The sequence below is a fragment of the Propithecus coquereli genome, unplaced genomic scaffold, assembly GCF_000956105.1.
Source record: "Propithecus coquereli isolate 6110/MARCELLA unplaced genomic scaffold, Pcoq_1.0 Scaffold44, whole genome shotgun sequence".
Lineage (NCBI taxonomy): Eukaryota > Metazoa > Chordata > Mammalia > Primates > Indriidae > Propithecus > Propithecus coquereli.
The window spans coordinates 9,129,587-9,149,977 of NW_012150174.1; the positions used below are offsets into that span (position 1 = coordinate 9,129,587).

Consider the following 20,391-nt stretch of genomic DNA (forward strand, 5'->3'; position numbering starts at 1 on the left):
CCACCTTACAGCACCCAGAGATCTTTTTAAAATGTAGATTGGATCAGGCTACTCCCTTGTTAACAAACCATGAATGGCCCCCCTCAGCCTCAAGATAAAGCCCGAGGGCTTTAGCCTGGGGCTCAAAGCTTACTTCAAGTCTTGCCTCTCACCTTGCCACTGCCCCTTTCTGTGCTCCAGCCACGACCAGCCATTTACAGGTGCTCAAGGCACGCACCATATCACTTCGCCCATGTGTCTCAGCCTGGAGTGCCTTCCTTCCTCCCCACCAATTTCATGCACCTGGAAATTCCCACAGCCTCCTCCATCTGGAAGCCAGCCCTGATCCCCCAAGCACAACTGATCACTCCTTCCCTTGCCCAACCTGCAAACCTAGTACACACATCCATTGCTGTACATGTCCTCCTGAGCCACTCTAATATTTTTCTGTCTACACCTTCACTAGACTGGGAGCTCCTCAAGGACAAGGACAGTGTTTGATGCATCTAAAGTATCCAGCACCTACCCCAGAGCCTGGTTCGAAGTATTAGTAGAATCAATGGATGTAGGAACAAATGAACAAGTGTGATGGTTCTAATGGTTTCAATGATAACCCTGAGGAGCCACCAAATGTGCCACAAAATCCCACTCTTCCCATTGACTGCTCAGACCCGCAGGGCATTCCCAGAGCAAACCTCCACGTGGGGGTGAGTGAGGAGGACAGGCACCCGGGGCCAGCCCCCACCACGCCATTTCCTTGGCGAGTTACACTTCCCCTAAACCCCAGGGCATCTAAACCCCAAGAAGCAGCAGCTCTACAGACCCTAGGCCAACACATGGACTCAGGCTGCGGGGCCCAAGGCCAAAGATCATATAGCAAATCCTGAAGAGCAGAAATGCACAGGGAGCTTGGACTTCTCCCCACGTTGCATGGAAAGGCAGCTTCCTTGCAGAAGGCACCAGGCAGGATCTCAAAATACCTCATGGGATTTCTCATGTCCTCTGTATTGTGCTAAGTCCTGTGACACCAAACTGTCCTCTTGCATTTCTGGCCTCTCCTTTTCAACCTCTTCAGTCTTTTCATCCTCACTCCCAGACCTCTCAGTATTGGAATTTCTTCAGGCCTGGTCCTGGGCCCTCTTATCCTCTCACTGCACACTCCCTATAATATGGTGATCGGATTCATTTCTGTGCATTTAATTAACTTCTTTATACCAACTCCCAAGTCTGTATCACCAGCCACAAGCTCCAGAATTATAAATATTAATACAATTGCCTATTTGACATTTCCACTTGGATAACACAAAGGCAGTTCAAATTCAATATATCTAAAACTAGACTCTCCGTCTCTGGCGCCAGCCCAAACCTGGTAGTCTCCCAGGTTTCCGAATTCCAGGAAATGGTGTGTCCCACACCGAGCTACTCATGCTGGAAAACTGGAGTCATCCTTGGCCTTCCCATCTCCCCTCCCTCAACACCAGCCAGTCCCATCAGTTCTACCTTCCAAGTAGATCTTAAATCCGTAAGACGCTCCACCTTCACCATCCCCACGTGAGTCCCAGTCTGCGTGCTCTCTCACCTGGATTCACGGCAACCCCTAACTGGTCTTGCCCCTGTTCCTCCTGCTCTGGTTCAATTCATCCCCCACACCCAGAAGCTAGAATGGACTTTTTAAATGTGATTTTATTCTGTTATGAGCTATTCTTCATTAATCTTAGAATGAGGGCCCTGCTAATATTACCTGGCCCCTACCTATTTCCCCACCCTTCATCCCTACTCTCTCTTTTTCACTGTGCCTCTCTCATAGGACAGCCCTAAAGAAATGAAGCCCCAGTCAAGCTGATGGATGGCCTGAAGCCACAGTGGGCATCAAGACTCCACTTGCATGAGCCCAGGGGGCTACAGGAGGTCCCCAAGGAAGGAGACAGCAGCCTCACAGGCCAAGGTGCTGCCAGCCACCAGACAATACTCTGGGGTCACTGCTGCGGCTGCCTGGGCACTCTGCCAGGGCTGGGGTGAGGTGGGGGCTGACCTCGGGGCAGAGAATGCTGTCCACAGCTGGCTGGGCATCTCCGAGTCACGCCAAACCAGACATTTGATACGCTGGACCTCTGTGAGCATCATACCAGCCAGCCCATGTTGTTGGCCACATCACTCTCTCGTCAGGGTCCTTCCTGCCATTAATCCTGCCACTTCTGCCAGAAAGACAGACCACTAGATATCACAGAATTAAAACATTCAAAACACCAAAAACTAAGACATCACCGAAGCACGGTGTAAAGGCTCAGGCCCCTCTGGGACGAGGCTGGGCTCATGTGGGACGCGCAAGAGGTCAGCCTGGCTTAGCTCAGCTGGACGCAGCTTGGCGTAACTACCTCAGCATGACTCAGCACATTCTGGGCTTCCTGGCTGTGTCCTCCAGGCTTACCAATGACACACCACAGGGGGTTCAGCCTGTCCTCACCCCCATGAGTCACAAGATAAAGGAGGAAAACAACTGGACAATCCACGAAGCACCCAATCCAAACTTCAGAATCTCTAAAGTGATTATTTTAGGAACAAGCAAAAGAAGCTGTCAGTAGAGGGCAGTGTTTTCAACTCACCAGAGGATCCTAGCGCATTCCCTGCTTTTCACCTAAGATCCAGGTCTAAACAGAGTTTCCGAACAGGGTTGGCCAACACCTGGAGCTAAGCCACTGCTGACCATTTCTGTACCCACGGCAGACATTAGCAATCGATTACAGCACTCTTTTCACTAAGCTTCAGGAGTAGCCTCAGGTAGCCACTCCCAGTTGGTTAGGTTTCGCACAGAAGATGAAAACCATTTGCTATCCTTGATGTGATACTTAAACCAAAGTAGATTATCCCTACTTCTACCCAACTCCCAAGCAGCAAACACACTTATTATTAGCCTTTGCATCATAGCTCTGAATAGAAAAGAAGTGTCTCAGTTCCACAGTCCCGCTGGTTGGACCTCATGGTATTGTAGTTCGTCACCTTCGACGACACTGCAGGTGCTTTCACAGGTACCACCCACCCAGACCCATGGCCACGCACAGCTCCTGCCCTCAGAGCACAGCCCTGGCCTGTCCCTGGGACATGACAGCCTCTTCAGACACACAGAGGCCACCCTTCCAGCCCATTCTGGATTTCAGAAAGCCAGCTCCCCTCCCCACAGGAGAGGCTGTGAGGGCAATATAAAGCAGCCAGCATGCAGGGGCAGCCCGCGCCCCCACCCAGGAGGAGCGAGCACAGGCCTGACTCACAGCAGACCTGGACCCAGGTTTATGAACTGACTGGTGCCAGAGAATAGGCCACTGTGTCACAGCACAAGTGCCAAGGACATCTCTTTCCAGAGAGCACATTAACCTCCAGACTGACAGGGAACCCTCAGGACTGGCTCTGAGAATGCAGTCACAGCCCCATGCCAGGACTCTGTCCCACACTGTGGCCAGAGAGCAGCTGGTAGGCCCAGCAATACCCGGAAGCAAACAGTGCCAGAGCCAGCCCCATCAGCAAGGACCTTTGTCCTAGGTAGCAGGAAGCAGGCAGGCCCAGAGCATTCACGTATGCAGAGGGCAGGGCTACACTGAGCAGGGCGAAGAGTTCCCTTGGACACCTGCTTGGGCACGTGGGATGCTTTGGGCAGGGCTGACAGGAGTTCACATAGTGACTGAGGCACCCACCTGTCTGAACACCTAAGGCTCACAGAGAAGGAACACAGGGTACTTTAAGGTGAAAATGCCAGGCTGCCCAGGTAGGTGGTGTCTACCACATGACCTTTCACCTCTGCCTGGAAGTCCCCATGACACTTCCATAAGCAACTTAGAGCCCATGAGCTGAAGCTAAACTCTCACATCTTAAAGCTCCTGATCCCATCCAAGTAGGAGTCCACATATGGCCGCCGGGCATATAACAGAGGTGACCGCAGGACTTCCCTGGAGGGGGCCTTCTACCTGCACTGCTGAGTGCTCCCAGCTATGAGGTCAGGGAGGCTCGAGCTGGGCTTTTGAGAGGGGCCACATCCTCCCTTGACCCACCCTCCCTTATCAAACTCACCCCATGAAGGGGCAGCCCTCAAGAGGTCCCAGCTGGGATGGAAGCTCCTGTGGAGATGACAACCCCACTGTGACTCAACTCAGATTTGGTCACCCCTCCTCCAAGCAAAGCCTGATCCTCACCCTTCCCCCATGAGCTTCTCTCCCAGCTCCCTGCCTTCTCTAGAAACCCACGGCCCCACGTGATCCAGAGCCTCCCACAGCCCACCGCTGCCCTCTCCCACCACCTGAGCTCCAGCCACACTGCACTCCTTGCAGTCACATTAGCGCACTGTTCAGACTCTCTCTCCCTTCTCTCGTGCCACTCTCCCTCCTGGCATCTGCTCAGGCACGTTATCTTGTGCCCTCCTCCTGGAATGCCACCACTTCCACTTCCCTCCCCCACCCTCTGCCTGGCTAACTCCTATTCTCTAAGTCAGCTCAGATCGGCCTGTCCCTGAAAGCCACCCCATTGCAACACTTATTGCTGAAGTAATAGGCTGGGGATTTCTTGTCAACAGGAAGCGTCTCTTGCTCACCATCAAACACCCCACGCTTAGCAGTGACCTGGGGCCTCACCGTGTATTGCTTCCATGGCAGAGAATGGACACACTGGAGGCCACGACATTTAACCTTCACACCTGCCCCTGCTGTAGCCCCTGCAGGCTGAGGCTGCCAGGGGCCCAGGCCAAAGCTACCTCAATGGGTAAAGAGGGGCAGAGATCTGAGCAAGTTGAAGGCTTTTCTTTAAATCCACATGATCCTGAAGGATGTAAAACCATGAACTCCCAAGTCCAAAGAGGTCTTAATAGCTTCTACTCTCCATGATGAATCTAATACATCCCCTACCCTAAAAGTAGCCTGTGCTCAACTTTTATGACCAATTAACAGGATACACCCTATTTTCCAAGGAGGAGGGTACATTCCAACAGATACACAGTGTGGACAAAGGTTTCTACCTAGAGTGACGTAAGTATGATCTAAGGCAGTCTGACTCAGCAAAGGCAGATGTCCAATCCTCCTTCTGCATATACACGTCATACCTCTCTGGCCAAGGAAGGCTGCCTTTGCTGGGAGCCCTGACGTTGGCATGGGGAACTAGCCCTAAACTGGCTCAGAGCGTCCCATGGGCTGGGAGGGGGACAGGACGGGGCTGGGGCTGGGAGGAGCAGCTCTGAATGCTGGCTGCTCACGCACCTTTCTCACGTTGTAGAAGTCCCGGTGGGGGTTACTCTTCAACTCTTTGAACTCGGACATTTCATTTAACATCTCATGAAGGCTGAACTTGGATTCCAGAAAGTTCAGTCGCCGGTGACAATAGGTCTTCCTGCAGTTTGGAGAGGGGGACAAACCACAATTGAGCAGAAGTCACATCAAGCTTTCCAGTTTGGAGCCCTGCAGCCTCTATGGGGACCAGCCCTCAGGTGGAAGGGGCAGGGCTCTGGCAGGATAGAGCAGGAAGGGGTAAGGGGGGGCCCGCTTTCTACAGACCCCCTGGACTGTCCACATCCTTGGACTCTATAAAGTGAGGGGAGAATCAAGACCTCCACCAGGTTCTTTGACTTCTAGCTTTAATTGTTTAGGCAATTAACTGAGAGCCTCCCTTTCCCATGAGCAAATACCAGATGATAACATTCAAGACTGAAGTGAGGGTTAAATTGGTTTATGCCTGTGAAAGGGCCTGGCTCTGAGCAGTGGATCCCAACAAAAGTCTCCCTCCCACAGCTCCTCCTTTCTTTCCTTCCATCCATCCTCAGCTGCCTTTCATTCCTTGAAGAAGGAATCAATGCCCAGAAGATTGATAATACAGTCAAACTACAAGGCATGACCTGCCCACCTTGGGATGAAGCGGTACCACCCCCTGACCAAATGGCCATATCGCAAATCCCAAGACCCAAGGACCTCCCAAATCTGGGGCTCCATGACAAGAGGTGGATGTTTTGCATCATGGGCAGATTGGGAATACAGGGGTGTTGTTCCTGGACAGGAACCTCTGTAAGGTCTAATACCCCAGATTCCCACCAAACTAGAGAAGGGGGCCCCAGGTAGGGAGAGTTCTCAGCTGGCAAACACTGTTGGGGTAGGGGTCTCCACTGCCAGCCCAAGGTGCCTGGCCACATGCCGCATCCCCAGCCACATGGAACCTTCCACCACCATTCATGCTACCCTCAAACCAACAGCAGCTCCCTTTGCATCCAATAATCACTTAGACTTCCATAAGAGCAGCTGCCGACCGTGCAACAGGGAGATCGCCTATTTGCCAAGACAAGCCCCAGAGCGGAGCACAGGAGAGCCTCAGAGTCCGAAGGGAGCTTGAAGGTCACCTCAGCCAGTCTCTCTCCTCAGGCAGGACCAGCCACAGCTCACACACCTGGCTGAGGAGGGTCTCCTGGGAACTGTCCCCTCCCCTTCCCTAGTCTTCATTCTGGCCTCCGATCAGTGAGGACCAAGAGCCGTGCTGCCCGCCCAACTCGGGCCACTCTCCTCTCTTGGGGACTGGCATCACACCATTCCCACCGAAACCACAGAGAAGGTCCTCAGGCGCCACCCTCACCCGCCTCCTCGCCCCAACTGCCTCTCCTAGCACAGCCACTCCAGGGCTCTCAGGGTCCCAGCATGCTGACCTCTGTCACTGATTAGCCTGACTGCCCACCAAGAAGGGGGCAAAATTGGAAAGATAATTGCCTGCTGGAGCTGGAGCCAGGCCCACGAGCACCATGGGGGTCATGGCATGAAGTTTCCCAAGCTCCCTGCAAGCTCCCCCCAGAAACACAGAAAACCCAAGGCCTGAAGCAACAGTCTTCATCACTCCTCACCAAGTACGGTCATGCCCTGGGCTGGTAACTCTCTGCAGGGCTGTTGTCCTGCCTGGGAAGAGCAGGGGCAGCCATTTTAAGGTGCACAGGTGGCGACCAGCAAACAGAAGCTCCACATCTATGCATGCAGAAGGGACAGGTAGCAACAACTCTAAGAATGTGCCAGCTTGTGAAGGGAGATGGTTGCAGAAACCCACGAAGTACTGAGGAAAGGGGAAAGCACTCTCTTTCTGGGAAGGTTTAAGTGCAGGGAAGCCCAGGGCAGAGGGGTGACCTGGTTGGTCTTGCCCATGCAGAATAGCGCCCATGCTGAGAGGCGGCCCCGGGGGAAGCTGGCTTACGTGGGGCCATCAGTGATGAGAGCCAGGATGTGGCTCATGTCTACCGTGTAGGTCTCCAGGTCAGGGTAGGGCAGGCTGTGGGGCTCCTGGCACTCCAGCATCTTCTTGTTATCATACACAAAGAGGATGCCCCCTTGCATGCGGACCAGGTAGCCCAGGTTGGGGGGCGCATCATCCAGGCAGTAAGGGTCTTCCTGGGGCAGCGGGGGCGGGTGGAAGTCTGCAAAACAGGATTGAGGGATGACAAAGCGCCCCTGACTTTATGAGCGTGCATGGGATCAAAAGACACTGAGGCCTGTCTGGCCATCCTGCCTAAAACCCAACCACCCTCAACTGCCCCCACGTCTTCCCTGCTTTATTTTGTCTCCTTAGCACTCACCACCGTGTAAAATAATTTCACTTCTTTATCTTGGGTATAGTATGTCTTCTCTACTCAAATAGAAGCTCCATGTGACAGACTGGTTCACTGCTATGTCCCCACTACCTAGGACAGTCCCTGGCACACGGCTGGCACTTCAACAAATCTTTTAAATTTAATGGAAATGGGCTTCAGTTTCCTTGGCACTTCAGAGACCCCAGGAATGTTTTAAAGGGCAGCTGTGTCTTCTCTCAGTAAGAGAACAGACAGCACCCGGGACTCCCCACGGGGAATAATTATCTCCGTCCTCAGCTGCGAGGGGCTAGATGAAGAAGCCACCCCCTCCAGAGCAGCAGCAGATAGGGAACCTGTCTCCTACAGAGCAGGGAATGCCAGTGACAAAGCGGCCAACAGGAGGCAGAAAACGCCTCTTTGCTACTTCCCAACTGCGAGACTTTGAGCAAACCCCCTTACCTCTCTGATCCTGTCTCCTCATCTGAGGATAACACCCCCTCCCTAACAGGCTGTTGTGGGGGCTGCAATGGTGTGTATAGAACAATTCTTTGTAAACAATAATGCACTACACGTGATGAATTATAGGGCATTATTCTCACAGGGAGTTTTCCTGACTCCTGATAAAGTGTCTCTGGCCAAGGAACAGGCTGTTGCAAGCCAGCAGTAGAGCGGAGCCTTCCACTCTCTGCGGATCAGCCAGCACCACACAGAACCAGCTGCCCAGCTGCCAACCTAGGCAGGAGCAAACCCTGGGATCCTCATCAACGGAAGCCGCCAAGGTGGGGTAACCTGCCTGGGTGTTCTCCATCAGTGCTTGGAAGGGACAGCCCGTCCCTAGAGCAAACATGAGGTGTCACAGAGGAGTCGAAGCAGAGCAGAGCTAGAGACCAGTGTCCCCCCTCAGGCACCATCACAGGGTTTGCACGATCTGTGAGATGCACATGGCTACAAGGCCCTGCTGAAGCTACAGCCTGCATGCTCAGAGGTTGCTTCCCCTCACTGCACTCATGCCCAGGACCCTGGGGGCCTCTGTCCACACGAAGTACATGTTTGACAGTCACTCCTGTCTGTCCTTGCCAAAACTGGGGTGGTGGGATCCACTTCCCTCAAACAGGGAAATGGGCCCAAAGGGCTGAGATTTACCCAGGGCCCCAGGTAGTAAGTGCAGGACTCGAGCTTCAAAGAAGCCAGAGACAGGACAACTTGGCACCACCAGCTACACCAGGGGCAGCAGGGTCCTGCCATTGGTGCAGACCACCAAGCTCTCATCTGCTGCCCACCACCAACTTTCGGGAGTGAGGTTTCCTGTCCTCATTTATATTACTTAATGTACAGCCTCTACTGCCCCTAGGTCCTTCACAGGCCAAACACACTTCACCAGGAAACCAACCAGCCCTCTCTGATCTCCCTTCCCTTCCGTTTATACCAGAACTGCACTAAGTACTGCACATGCATACTCCTGTGTAATCCTCACAACAGCCCTGGAACATAGATATTATTAGTATTTCCATTTTATAGATTGAGAAACTGAGGTTTGGAGAAATATCTTGCCCAACATCCCAAGAAACTGGCAGAGCTTAGATACAAACGCAGGTGTGTTTGGCGCCAGAGCCTATTTCCCCTGCCCCGGGAACGTGCCCTCTGTACCTATTCCCACCCTACCACCAACTTGGCTCCTGTTGCCCGACTGTGTTCTTTGAAATACCCCACGTGAGACTGCCTGTCTCCCTGGCAGACGCCCATGACCAAGGACTATCTTTCTTCTCTCTCTCTCAACTCCTACGGCTTAGCTCTCTGCCAGGGCTAGGCACACAGCACACCTTGAATCAGTCCTTGAGGGAACCAGCAAACATCGGTGTAGGAGAAGACAGTAAAAGGACTCTGCCCCTAAAACACCATCAGGGGAAGGGGAAATACATTGAGCCAACAAAAAGCCCTGACCAACTCTTGGTCCAGGCTGACACTTGGGACCCCATCTCCAGCAGAGCTTCATTCATACCTGGGAGGCCCTCTTCCAGAGGTGCCGTGTCGGCCCGCCAGTGTCCCAGGTACTGGGCCGTGGTCCTGGGGAAGCGGTGGTAGGCGAGCCGTGCATACTTCTCCCGGATCATTAGGGCCTTGGCCAGGCTCTTGGCGGCCTGCTCGTAGTCCTCCAAGGTGATCTGCAGAAGGGCGGCAGGCAGAGAAGTTCACACAGCGGGCCTGGGACCGCCATCCTCAGAAAGCTCTGCTTGCAAGCTGGCCCTTGGCTCGCAGCTGGGAACCTGGATTTCAGGAGGGTTTATCACCACTCCCTGACTAATGAGAGTCACCGAGACTAAACTGTTGGTATAAACAACATGGTTTACGTTGGACCCTTGCTTTGCTTTTAGGAGTCTGGAATTTGGGGACGTGCTCTGCAGGTATGTGACCAGCCCCAGTAAAAACCCTAGGCATTGAATCTCTAATGAGCTTCCCTGGTAGAAAACACTTCACAGGTGTGTCGTTACAATTGGATGCTGCAGGTATTAAGTACATTCTGGTGACTCCAGAGGGAGAGGACCCTTGGAAGCTTGCACCTGGTAGCCTCCACGTACCCTTTTTCCCTGTGCCGATTTCTCTGTATCCTTTCACTGCAATAAATCCCAGCTGTAAGTACAGCTCTATGCTGAGCCTGTGAGTCCTCCCAGAGAATCACCAAACCCGGGGGTGGTTTTGGGGATCCTCGACACAGGAGACACAGAAGGAAAGTTAGGGTTGCTGGGAAGGAGATGGGCACCCTGGCCCAGAGACTGGCCTCACATGCTGCTGATTAAACCACAGCCTGCTATTGCACCTGGCGCACGAGGAGACAAAGCCTGAATCCTATCCCTGAGAGGATGAGAACCATGATTTTCAGTAGAGAAAATTCACCTGTCCTTCAGATGTAACAAAACAGAACAACTGTGTGCTCAGCCTGCACTTTGCCAATCCCAGGCTTCTGATTAAATCTGGTGATCACCCAACTCCTCTGGTGGACAAGCCCTATTGTCAGGTGCTATATGCCAGACCTTTCCAGAGATTTCATTTTGCTCCTCACTGCAACCGATTTTACAAACTGGAAAACGGAGGCCCAGACAGCATAAGTCACTTGCCAGGAAGTTACAAAGTCAAACTTCACACTGTAATCTGATTGATTCCCAAAGCCCAAGGATGCTCTGCTTTCCCAGAGCTACCTTGTATTCAAAGATGAATGAGATAAATTCCACCTTCCAAACGGGCTCCTTAATCTTAGTCTGTTTGGGAAGGATGAGCGTGGAGAGACAGCAGCCAGACAGCCAGTCGTAATGGGGCTAAGCGAAGCAGCAGAGGGAGCTGCAACATGCAACATGCTGGCAAGGCACAGAGTGCGGAGGGCTGGGGCCTGGAAGTTTCCTCTGTTGCCTAATTGAAACAATCATTTTTAGTTTTGGAAGATTTTAACAGAGACAAGCACTGAATATAATATAACCTACCTTTCAGAGCTAACAATATTAATATTTTCATAATTGTTTCAGAATTCTCACAAGTTTAAGTAAATAAATCATCACAGATACAGCTATTAATAAAATCCTGCCCTCATCCCTCCCCCACCCTCCTCCATCCTCAGAGGGACGAAGTTGGTAAATACCTTTCTCATGCATGTTTTTATACTTTTACTAAATAGTACTCCTTGCTTTTTGTTAAGGTGGTAGGTTCTCCTTTCCTGCCTCTAAATGTCCCTATGAGGTGTGTTCATTTCATCTTACACCTTCCAGTGGACGGCTTCTGAGAACAGCAGGACTAGGGGAGCAGACACAAACACTCCAGACAAAAATATGTCCTTGCCAACGACAAAGCCAAATATTTTCTCTGTAGAATCAACGGACTCATCATGACAAAGGGCTCAGGCCATGGCTAAGGATATCAGAGAAGGTGCTCAGGATCCCAGTGGACCAGTGGCCACCAGCCAAGCCTGTAGGCATTGCAGGCCTCACGGCTGGCAGCAGACCCACTGGGTGCCAAGGAGATCGTCAAGGTAACCTACTTCTTGTGAACACTTAGCTCTCTGGAGACCAATTGCCTAGTTTGGGGGCTCCGTGCCCTACTATGTGCCAGGAGACTGGTAGAAAGAAGCTAGTTAATGGTCTAAACTGGTGTCCTCCCATTCAGCTGATGCTCAACCCACCTCAATTCTTCCTTTCCACTGCTCTACCCACATGCCTGAGGCTGGGTGCACACCAGACTCTTGGTCAGGGTGCTGATCTTCAGACAAGGGCTGCATTGTTTCCAAGTCAACCTGAATTCCCACCCATAGGAACTTCATTAAAATAAATGATGGTACATCCACACAGTGGACTACTATGCACTTGTAAAAGAAGGATGAGGAAGTTCTTTTTATATTGCTATGGCATTATCTCTAAGATGTACTGTTAAGTGAGAAAGCAAGGTGCAGTACAATGTGTGTAGTAAACTACCATTTGTGTAAAATGTGTGCATAATTAATTGTAGGTACACGGACATCTATGTGAGAATACACAAGAAACCAAAGCCAGTGTTTGCCTCTGAGGAGGGGAATGGGTGGCTTGAGGATTGATACCATTTTTGTGCCATATGCAAGTATTCTTTATCGCAAAAAAAATACTTTTTAAAGTTGGTGGCAATTTTATAGGAAGAGCAATAAACTACTTTGCCTTCTGAGATTCATTGTACATCCTACAGCTGCTGCTAAAAAGAAGAGACTAACAAAGCCAACTGGAACATGAGTAGTGGGTCGGGCCAGGAAGACAGAGCCAAACTTAACGCTGGCACTAACTCAGCGATGTTTCTCTCCAAGAAGTAAGCATTCATGAAAAGGACTCATCCGATCAGGTGAGACTGGCACATTTTCAGTGGCTGACTTAACTGACCAGGTGTAGAGCAAGCTTGTTCACTTTCCAAACAAGACCCCCTCTCCCTGGGTGTGGGGTCTAGCCTGTATTCAAGGCACTGAAACTAAGCAGTAAGATGAGCTGAAGCAGCAATGACTAACGTCACACAACCAGCCGGTACCATGACTTTGAATCTATTAAACATGTGGGAACACAATAGGGCCCAAGCTGGCAGCTTTCTCAACAGGGTATGGGGACAGAGGGCAGGCAGCATTATAGACCTAGAGGACATATGGAACTTACAGGCCACAGCCACCAAGTGCCAGCCTGCAGCCAGGGCCCTCCTCACAGGGTCGGGGCGGCCCCCAGACACGCCCACACCCACAACCTCTGCTAGGACCCTCCTTCTCTTTGAATGCCTGTGCCTCCTCTCCACCACCAGCCAGACACCCATAGACTGGGTCACGCTTCAGGGGTGGGCATGACCCCAACAGCCCACAGGGCCCCTGGCCTCTGCACACAAGGCACATACAACACTCCCACAGGCACCTTACCCCAGCACAGTAATCTCCGCTGATGGTGACCCGCTGGAACTCGGGCATGGCATAGGGTGCTGGCGTGGGCTGGGACGTGGCTCCCACAAGCACAGGGGTTGTGGGAGACAAGGCCGGACTGGCTGTCGGGGGGCCCTTCCAATCTTGCTGTGTCGGCATTTGCAGAGACAGGGACTGGGACCGAATCATCTTGAAACTTTTCTTTCTAAGAGCCAAGGACAAGGAAAAGTGGGAGACATCAGCAGCTGATTGGGGTGAATGATAAAGTCTGAGTTATGTACATGGCTGTGATTAATCCCTGGTGCTGGCCCTACCATTAAGAAGTTTCTAATTATTTGTGCCTTCCTCTTACATACATCTCTCTGCATGAGACACAGCACAGCCCTCCCAACACCCCGACCTGCAGTTACTACTGCTGTGGGCTGTGTTTGCACAGCACACAGAGCACTAGGGTAGGCAAATGCCACAGGAGACTGACAGACAGACAGCAGACCACACTGCAAGGGCTCTAACACCCAGGGCTTGAGAGGTGAGGCCGACATCAAATCAACCAGACTTTCCCTGAAGTGTGGACAGCATGCTGTCTTCAGATAACCCAAACTCTAAGTCTCCAATTTGAACAGTCTCAGGAAGTACTATGAATAGAAAGATAATCACAGAGAGATAATCACACTGCATTTCACAGTTAGAAATTTGGGGCAGAAGAGACAGGGATGCTCAACTAGTCCAATCTCCTCATTTTATAAAAAGAGTCAGAGGCCCAGAGACAGGAAAGGGCTTGCAGAGTCATGCAGCAGGGTGGCCACTGTACCCAGCCACCACCTCTGCTGCCCCCTCCGCAAGCCTGGCATTGCCACCCTGGCTGCTGCTGCTGCTGGAGCAGGCCCAGATCTGTGCCTCTGTTATGGGAAAAGGATTGATCAGCATCAATTTCAGGTCCCTCTGGACCTGTCACCTGGGCACCAAAAGATGCTTTCACTGACTCTGGGCCCCAAGGTTGGTTTAAAATGCCACAAGCTCATGCTTATTTGCAAGGCTGATTTGTGATGACTCCACCTTCCTCATTAACGTGATAGTAATGCTTCCGATGACACCACCGCAAGTCCAGGAAGCCCTAGGAAGAGAACGACCCAGCAGGAAGGTGAAGCCATCCGCACTCCCCATCCACGTGTTCCTTTCTGCCTCCAGTGGAACCCGGTCTCCCTGCGTTGCCACCCCATAGCGTCCAATGCAGAAACTAGCTGACTACGTGCCCTACCTTGTGCCACAGGGACAGAGCAGTTTCCTGGGTGTTTATTCCACCACAACCAGGACCTACAGCCACCGGCAAAGGACTCAGTGACAACTGTGACCCACCAGAGCCCATGGAACCCCTCCTCTTCTCCAGGCATCAGTGACACCTACAGAGGTGCAGAAATCGGTTGATCCCCAAGTGGGCTCCATGGCTCACCCGGAAGCAGCTGCCTTCCTCTTGGCTGTTGGCCAGGTCTGTCTCTGTCGATTTTTCAAGAACCACAGTTCTTCTCTCCTATTTATACGCCCACCACCTGCCATGGTCCTCTGGTTCTTACCAGCTTGGCCTGTGTTATCACCTCTCTGGGGCGAGGCTGCTTACACCTGGAAGATGGAGGTGGCCTTTTCAGGAGCTTACCTTTGCCCTGCCCCTGCCCCTGCATAAGAGATGCATTGGGCTGCTTCGGGAAACACCACTTGAGCTCTGGGAGCTCCCACCCCCAGCTTTCCTGGGCCTGCCATCCATCACGTGGAGCTGAGCCAAGCATCCCGCTCCAAGGAAGATGCCAACTCATGCCAGCCAATCACTCTTCAGAGGTGGATTCATGTTGAGCAATGAGGTCCTCCCTTTGTCATCTTTTAGATGTTCACACCTGGAGGAAGAGCCATTATTTTGGGCTCCCTCTCATGTTCTGACAGGCTCAACTGGGTGCCGTGAGACTCTGGCTTCTGTGTCACTCACATGCCTGCCAGATCACTATTTTTATGCCTATGCAACCTCACTCTCATATGCCTCAGCCAGTGCTGCCTGAGGTCTAGTCCTGCCAAGGAGAAGCAACTGGTGACATCTAAGGTGAGCGGCAGGTAAGAAAGGTTAAAAAAAAAATCTGGAAGGCTGCCTAAGCCAAGAGCCCACCAGGCTTGTCCTAGGAATGTCCATATGCTTCTGCCCCAGTAAAGAAGCCAGTACCCACCAGCTGGTGCCCACAGAATTCTCCTTCTTGATGACATCCATTATGGCTACAGCCTTGGTCTTCAGGTGAGCTCCAGATCATGACCTGTGAGCATCCGTGGGCTGAGAGCTCAGACTTTGCAGACACAAGGATAGGTTTAACAACAGATGGGCCAACTCCCCAGGGCCCATTCACCGTGGGCTTGGAATACCAGAAGCTAACCATGGAGCTTGTGTCTCAGAAAGCTGGAAAAGCTGAATGGAGCCCAAGGGAGGACCCTGTATTTGTTTTCTACTGCTGCATAACAAATTGCCACAAACTCGGTGGCTTAAATCAACACCCATTTATTAGTTCACAGTTCTGTATGTGAGAAGCCTGGGTGGGTTTGTCCAGGCTCTATGCTTAGGGTATCAAAAGGCCAAAATCAAGATATTGGCCACACTGTGCTCTTGCCAGGAGGTTCTGGGAAAGAATCCACTTCCAAGCCCATTCCAGTTGTTGGCAGAATTTGGTTCCATGTGGCTGTAAGGTTGTGGTCCCAGACTGCTTGCTGGCTTTGGCCAGGGTCACTCTCAGCTCCCACTGACCACACTCTGATCCTGGCTCATAGTCCCCTCCATCTTCAAAGCCAGGAATGGTCATTGTTCTGGTGCTGCGAATCCCTCTGATTTCCCTGCCTACTATCAGCCTGAGAAAGCTCTCTGTTTTTAAGGGCTCGTGGGATTAGATCAGGCCTACTGATAGCCTCCCTATGTTAAGGTTGACTGTCCCATATTCCACAACATCATCCCAGGAGGGAGAGCTCATCATACTCACAGAGTATGGAGATTAGGGAGGGACATCTTTGGGGGCATTTTAGAAATTCTGCCTACCATAGGCCCACATCTAGTATCCATTCTGTACCACTAAGGCTCAGCCCACAAAGGTCGAGAGTGGCAGTTGAGTGACTGTGTGTGAAAGAGTGTGTGAGTGTGAATGTGCGACAGTGTGAGTGAGTGTGAGTGTGTGTGTGAGTGTGACAGTGCATGTGGGTATGTGCCCACACACACACCCTCTCCCTCTCAAGGCTGTCTGAAGCCCCACATGCGTCACAATAATAAAAGAAGTTACCATTACCTTTCTCTGTATTATAGGACTATGGGGTCTCCTGGCTTGACGAGACTTTAAAGACTATGCACCCCGACCCTCTCACAAAGGCAGCTTTTGCTTAAATACCCCCAATGACAGACAGCTCACTACATTCCTGAATAAGACATCAGCATTCAGTCATTTATTCAATAAACATTTACCAAGCATCAACTCTGGGCTGGGTCAGAACTAGACACACAAACACAAAGTTGAACAAAACATGATCTGGTGCCACTGTTAGAAAGCACTTCCTCACGAAGGGCCAAGATCTGTCTGTCTGCAGTCCCACCTGCTGCACCTCGTGCTAGCCCCTGGGGCACCAGCATAAGCCAGCTCTGCCACAGCTGGCACGCCTCCTCCTTCCCCTGCCCACATGTGCACCTGGCAAAACACACTCCAGCCAAGGAGCTGGCAGAGCCTGGGGCTGTGAGGACACCAGCTCCAGGCCAAGCCTGAGGGCCTGAAGGACCAGAGAGCAGCTTTGTCATCCCCAAAATGGATGGTCTTCCAGGCCATCAAGACAAGGAGGTGATCTGGTCACCTGGGCCGCTATCACCGCTTCTCATCACCCAGCCCCTGCGTGGTGCCCTACCTGCTCTATGGCCCTTGGCTGATCCTGCCAGTCACTATGTCCCCACCCTACCCTGCTCCACTCCCAACCCCCCTCAGCTCCTGGGAATCAGATGCCCCAGAGCCTTCCCATTGTAAGGTTCATATGCTAAACCCAGGCTAAGAGCCCTGGGCCCTCCTTGCTCTTCTAGAGCACAGGCAGCATCCTCTCAGGGGCCTTCTGAAGCTCACTGCCTGGCGCCCTGTCTAGAGGACTGCCGGGCAGGAGGGGCACCAGAGCAAACCTTTCACCGGGCTCTCAAGCGCATCCCATGAGTCAGGGGGCCACACGTGGACCCCACTTCATTCAATAAACTACCAGGTGCCAGGCCCTGGGGTAAAAGAGTAGATAAATATAACTCCTGCCTCCAGGGGCTGACGATGATGGCAGAGATGGACCCAGACAGTTCAACAGATTGTTATCATACAATGTGGTTAGTGTAATGAGATGCCCCAGATATTTTGGGATCCCAGGGCAGACACTTAATCCAGACTGGGGGTGGGAGCAAAAGGGGACGTTTCAGAATGGGGAGGCTTGTTTGAATCCCTCCCCTGACACGTACGTAGATCATTCTGGCAGCCCCTCCCCCTCCAGATGAGAATTATTACTCCAAAGACTGGGGCAGGAGTCACAAGCCAGGAGCTTGTTAACAATGTGAATTTGAATGCCATTAGGTGGGACAGGCATTCTCCACTTCACAAGCTCATCTGCTCCTACTGCTCACACTGTCATGGCACCAATGTGGAATGGGGACTCCTGGTCTACAGGGACTAAGTGAAGAGCTGGCACCTACTCTGTGACTGAGACCAGAGATCCCAGCCTGTCTGGAGAGGAGGGCTCAGAAACAGTGACTCTCACACATGCTGCATGTCGGGGGCGCTGTAAAAGGGGCCGGAAGAGAGCGCAGGCCCCCACAGACACCACTCGCTCTGGCCAGTGGGTGCAGCTTTGACACCCACCCCCACCCCCGCACCGTGCAGCTGTGAATACTCAGCCCCGCCCTCAGCTCCCTCTGGAAACCTGCCCCTCCTGTTCCTATTCCATCCTTCCTCCCCTCCCTTCCCCTGCCCTCCTGACTGTAGTCTCCACTTGTGCCCTGCCACTCACCTGTGCTTCTCCCTTTCCCCATCCTCCCCAGCTGCGCTTCCTCCCTAAAGATCCCAGAAGTCAAAATGAAGCACACCTTCACTACCTTTGACTTAAGTGTTACAATCTCTATTCCTAACTTGAAACCAGATGACTTGACTATTTCAAAGGAAGCTCTTTGTCAATGGCTCTGAATTTTTAAAAAGTTACCCACCCCTGATTTAACAAGTTTCACAAAATAAAGTGATTTAGCAACACTTCAGCTGCACTGTGCTCAATTCATAACGAATATTTATCTGCGCTGTGCTCAATTCATAACGAATATTTATCTATTCTAGTCAAAATGTTATCAGGGAAGTGGCTGTTCTGGATAGCCAAATTTTTTGGATTATAAAGTCTGTCCCCTTTATATCTTAATTTTTAAAATATTTGGGTGTGGCTTTTTAAATGAAATATGTAACACCTGCATTTTTAATCAAAGCATGCTGAACACAATTTAAAGTTCTCTCGATGACTCAGGGTCATTACTGTATTATCCAGTCACAATCTTACAGGTGTTTTGTCCCTAGACTATTGTGCTTCAAATTCTTGTGTCTGCTCTTCATAATTATTCTGTTTCCTCCCTCACCGTTGACTGTCAAATAATAATAATAACAAAACAGGAACATTAATGATGCTCCAAGCCCTGTGCTAAGGATTTTTTGTTTATTAGTTCATGCAATTCGCACAAGGTAGATCCTTTTATTATCCTCATTTGGTAGACTAGGAAACCAGCTCAGGCAGTTAAGAGCCTTCACCAAGGCCACTCAGTAGTAAGTGATGGGCTGTCACTTAAACCCAGCTGGTCTGACTCCAAAGCCCACACTTACCATCACCACGCATCCCCTCTGCGACCTAGAGATGTCCCTCTCCTCACTTCTAATTTGCTTCTTTAAGTCTGCCACAGGATAAGAAACAAGCTAGCCAGCTCATCAGAACTCTGTGTAAAGTAGGAATATATAGGAGATGGGATGGGAGGTGCCACAGCTGGAGAGGGAGCTGGGGAGGGGTTGTCCTCCATGAAAATGTCAACATTTTCACCACTTAAAGGGTATGGAGGTTTCTTTGGGGGAGATGAAAATGATTAAAATTGTGGTGACAGTTGTACAACTCTGTGAATATAATAAAAACGATTGAATTGTATACTTTAAATGGGTGGATTGTATGATACATGAATTATATTTCAATAATGCTACAGAAGAAGGAAAAGAAGAGAAGGAGGAGGAGGAGGAGGAGGAAGAAACAGGAGAGCCAGAGAAGCCCCGATGTGCACTTTGGCTGCTTAGATATTTTTCACGTTGTTATTAATGTTGTCTAAATTCCTATATGTACATTTGCAGGGAGGTGAACTCTAGCTAGGTATGTAGATGAGATAAAAAGTGAACAAAAGATAACTGTAGGCACCACCAGGGTTTTCCTGTTCTTATCTTTGCCTCCTAACTTTGCTTCCATAGAGTCCACCCCTCCCTCTGACCTGTACCCACCCTGAGTCCCAGGGGAGACCTGGCCAATGTCATCTTCCTAAGGAGGCAGGGGGCCTCCAGACCTTGGTCTGATTCCTCCTCCAGACCAAGAAATCAAACTCCACCCCCACCTGAAGAGGGGACAGCTTCATGGTTGAAGAGTCTAGATTCAAAAGATGTGGATTCTAGTCCCTGCTCTGTCACTTACACACTGTGTGTCCCTGTGCAAGCTAATTCAACTTCTTTGAGCCTTGGTTTCCTAATCTGCAAAAATGGGATACCAAGAGTATCCACTTGCTAAGCTGATGTGGGAATTAAAGAATGCAAACCACACAGCCTGTACTTGGCCCACAGTAAGCATTCAAGGGCAAGAGCTGCTAGAGCTGCCCATCTCGGCAGCAGGAATTTGGATAGTTAGCATTTACATGGGTGCACTGTGACCCAGGCACTGTCCTCAGCCTTACGTGTTGATTCCTTGCTCCTCACGACACTCCATGAAGGTATCTACTACTGTCATCCTCACTTTATAGATGAGGAAGAAGCTGGGGCCCAAAGAGGTTTCCTAATTTGCTCAAGGTCACAGAGCATGCTAGTGAGTGGCAGAACACAGAGGTCCAGACACCCTAATGTGTTGTCATCTGCTGGACATCCACTGCCCACCATGTTCTGGAATGGATACCGGGGATATAGTAGGAGCCAGACACAGTCTTCGAGGAGCTTATAGTCAAATGGGGCAGACAGATGCAAACCAAGACACCACAACCTACCAGGCAGAGACAGAACAAAGTTTCTGGAGAGGAGTTTGCAGAGGAATTTCTGGAAACCAAAGAGCGCCATTTGGACTTAGAATAAGAAAGCTTCCATTTTGCCCTTAGCCTGGGCATTGATAAGAACAACACAGGCTTTTTGCAGATGTCAGGCCCAGTATTACT

At 51.2% G+C, this 20,391-nt stretch overlaps 1 protein-coding gene across 5 annotated transcripts in view; it reads right to left on the minus strand.

Moving 5' to 3' along the window:
* AMPD3 (adenosine monophosphate deaminase 3) overlaps positions 1-20,391 on the minus strand; it is a 44,119-nt gene that overhangs the window by 13,076 nt on the left and 10,652 nt on the right. For 4 of the 5 annotated variants that reach the window (XM_012654226.1, XM_012654227.1, XM_012654224.1 and 1 more), the window contains exons 3-6: positions 12,948-13,152; positions 9,546-9,708; positions 7,174-7,393; positions 5,214-5,343 (exon numbers count right to left, since the gene is read on the minus strand). In XM_012654226.1, coding sequence (XP_012509680.1) covers positions 5,214-5,343; positions 7,174-7,393; positions 9,546-9,708; positions 12,948-13,152 — 718 coding nt within the window. The remainder of the gene's footprint in view (positions 1-5,213; positions 5,344-7,173; positions 7,394-9,545; positions 9,709-12,947; positions 13,153-20,391) is intronic. The other variant, XM_012654228.1, reaches the window with a different exon arrangement.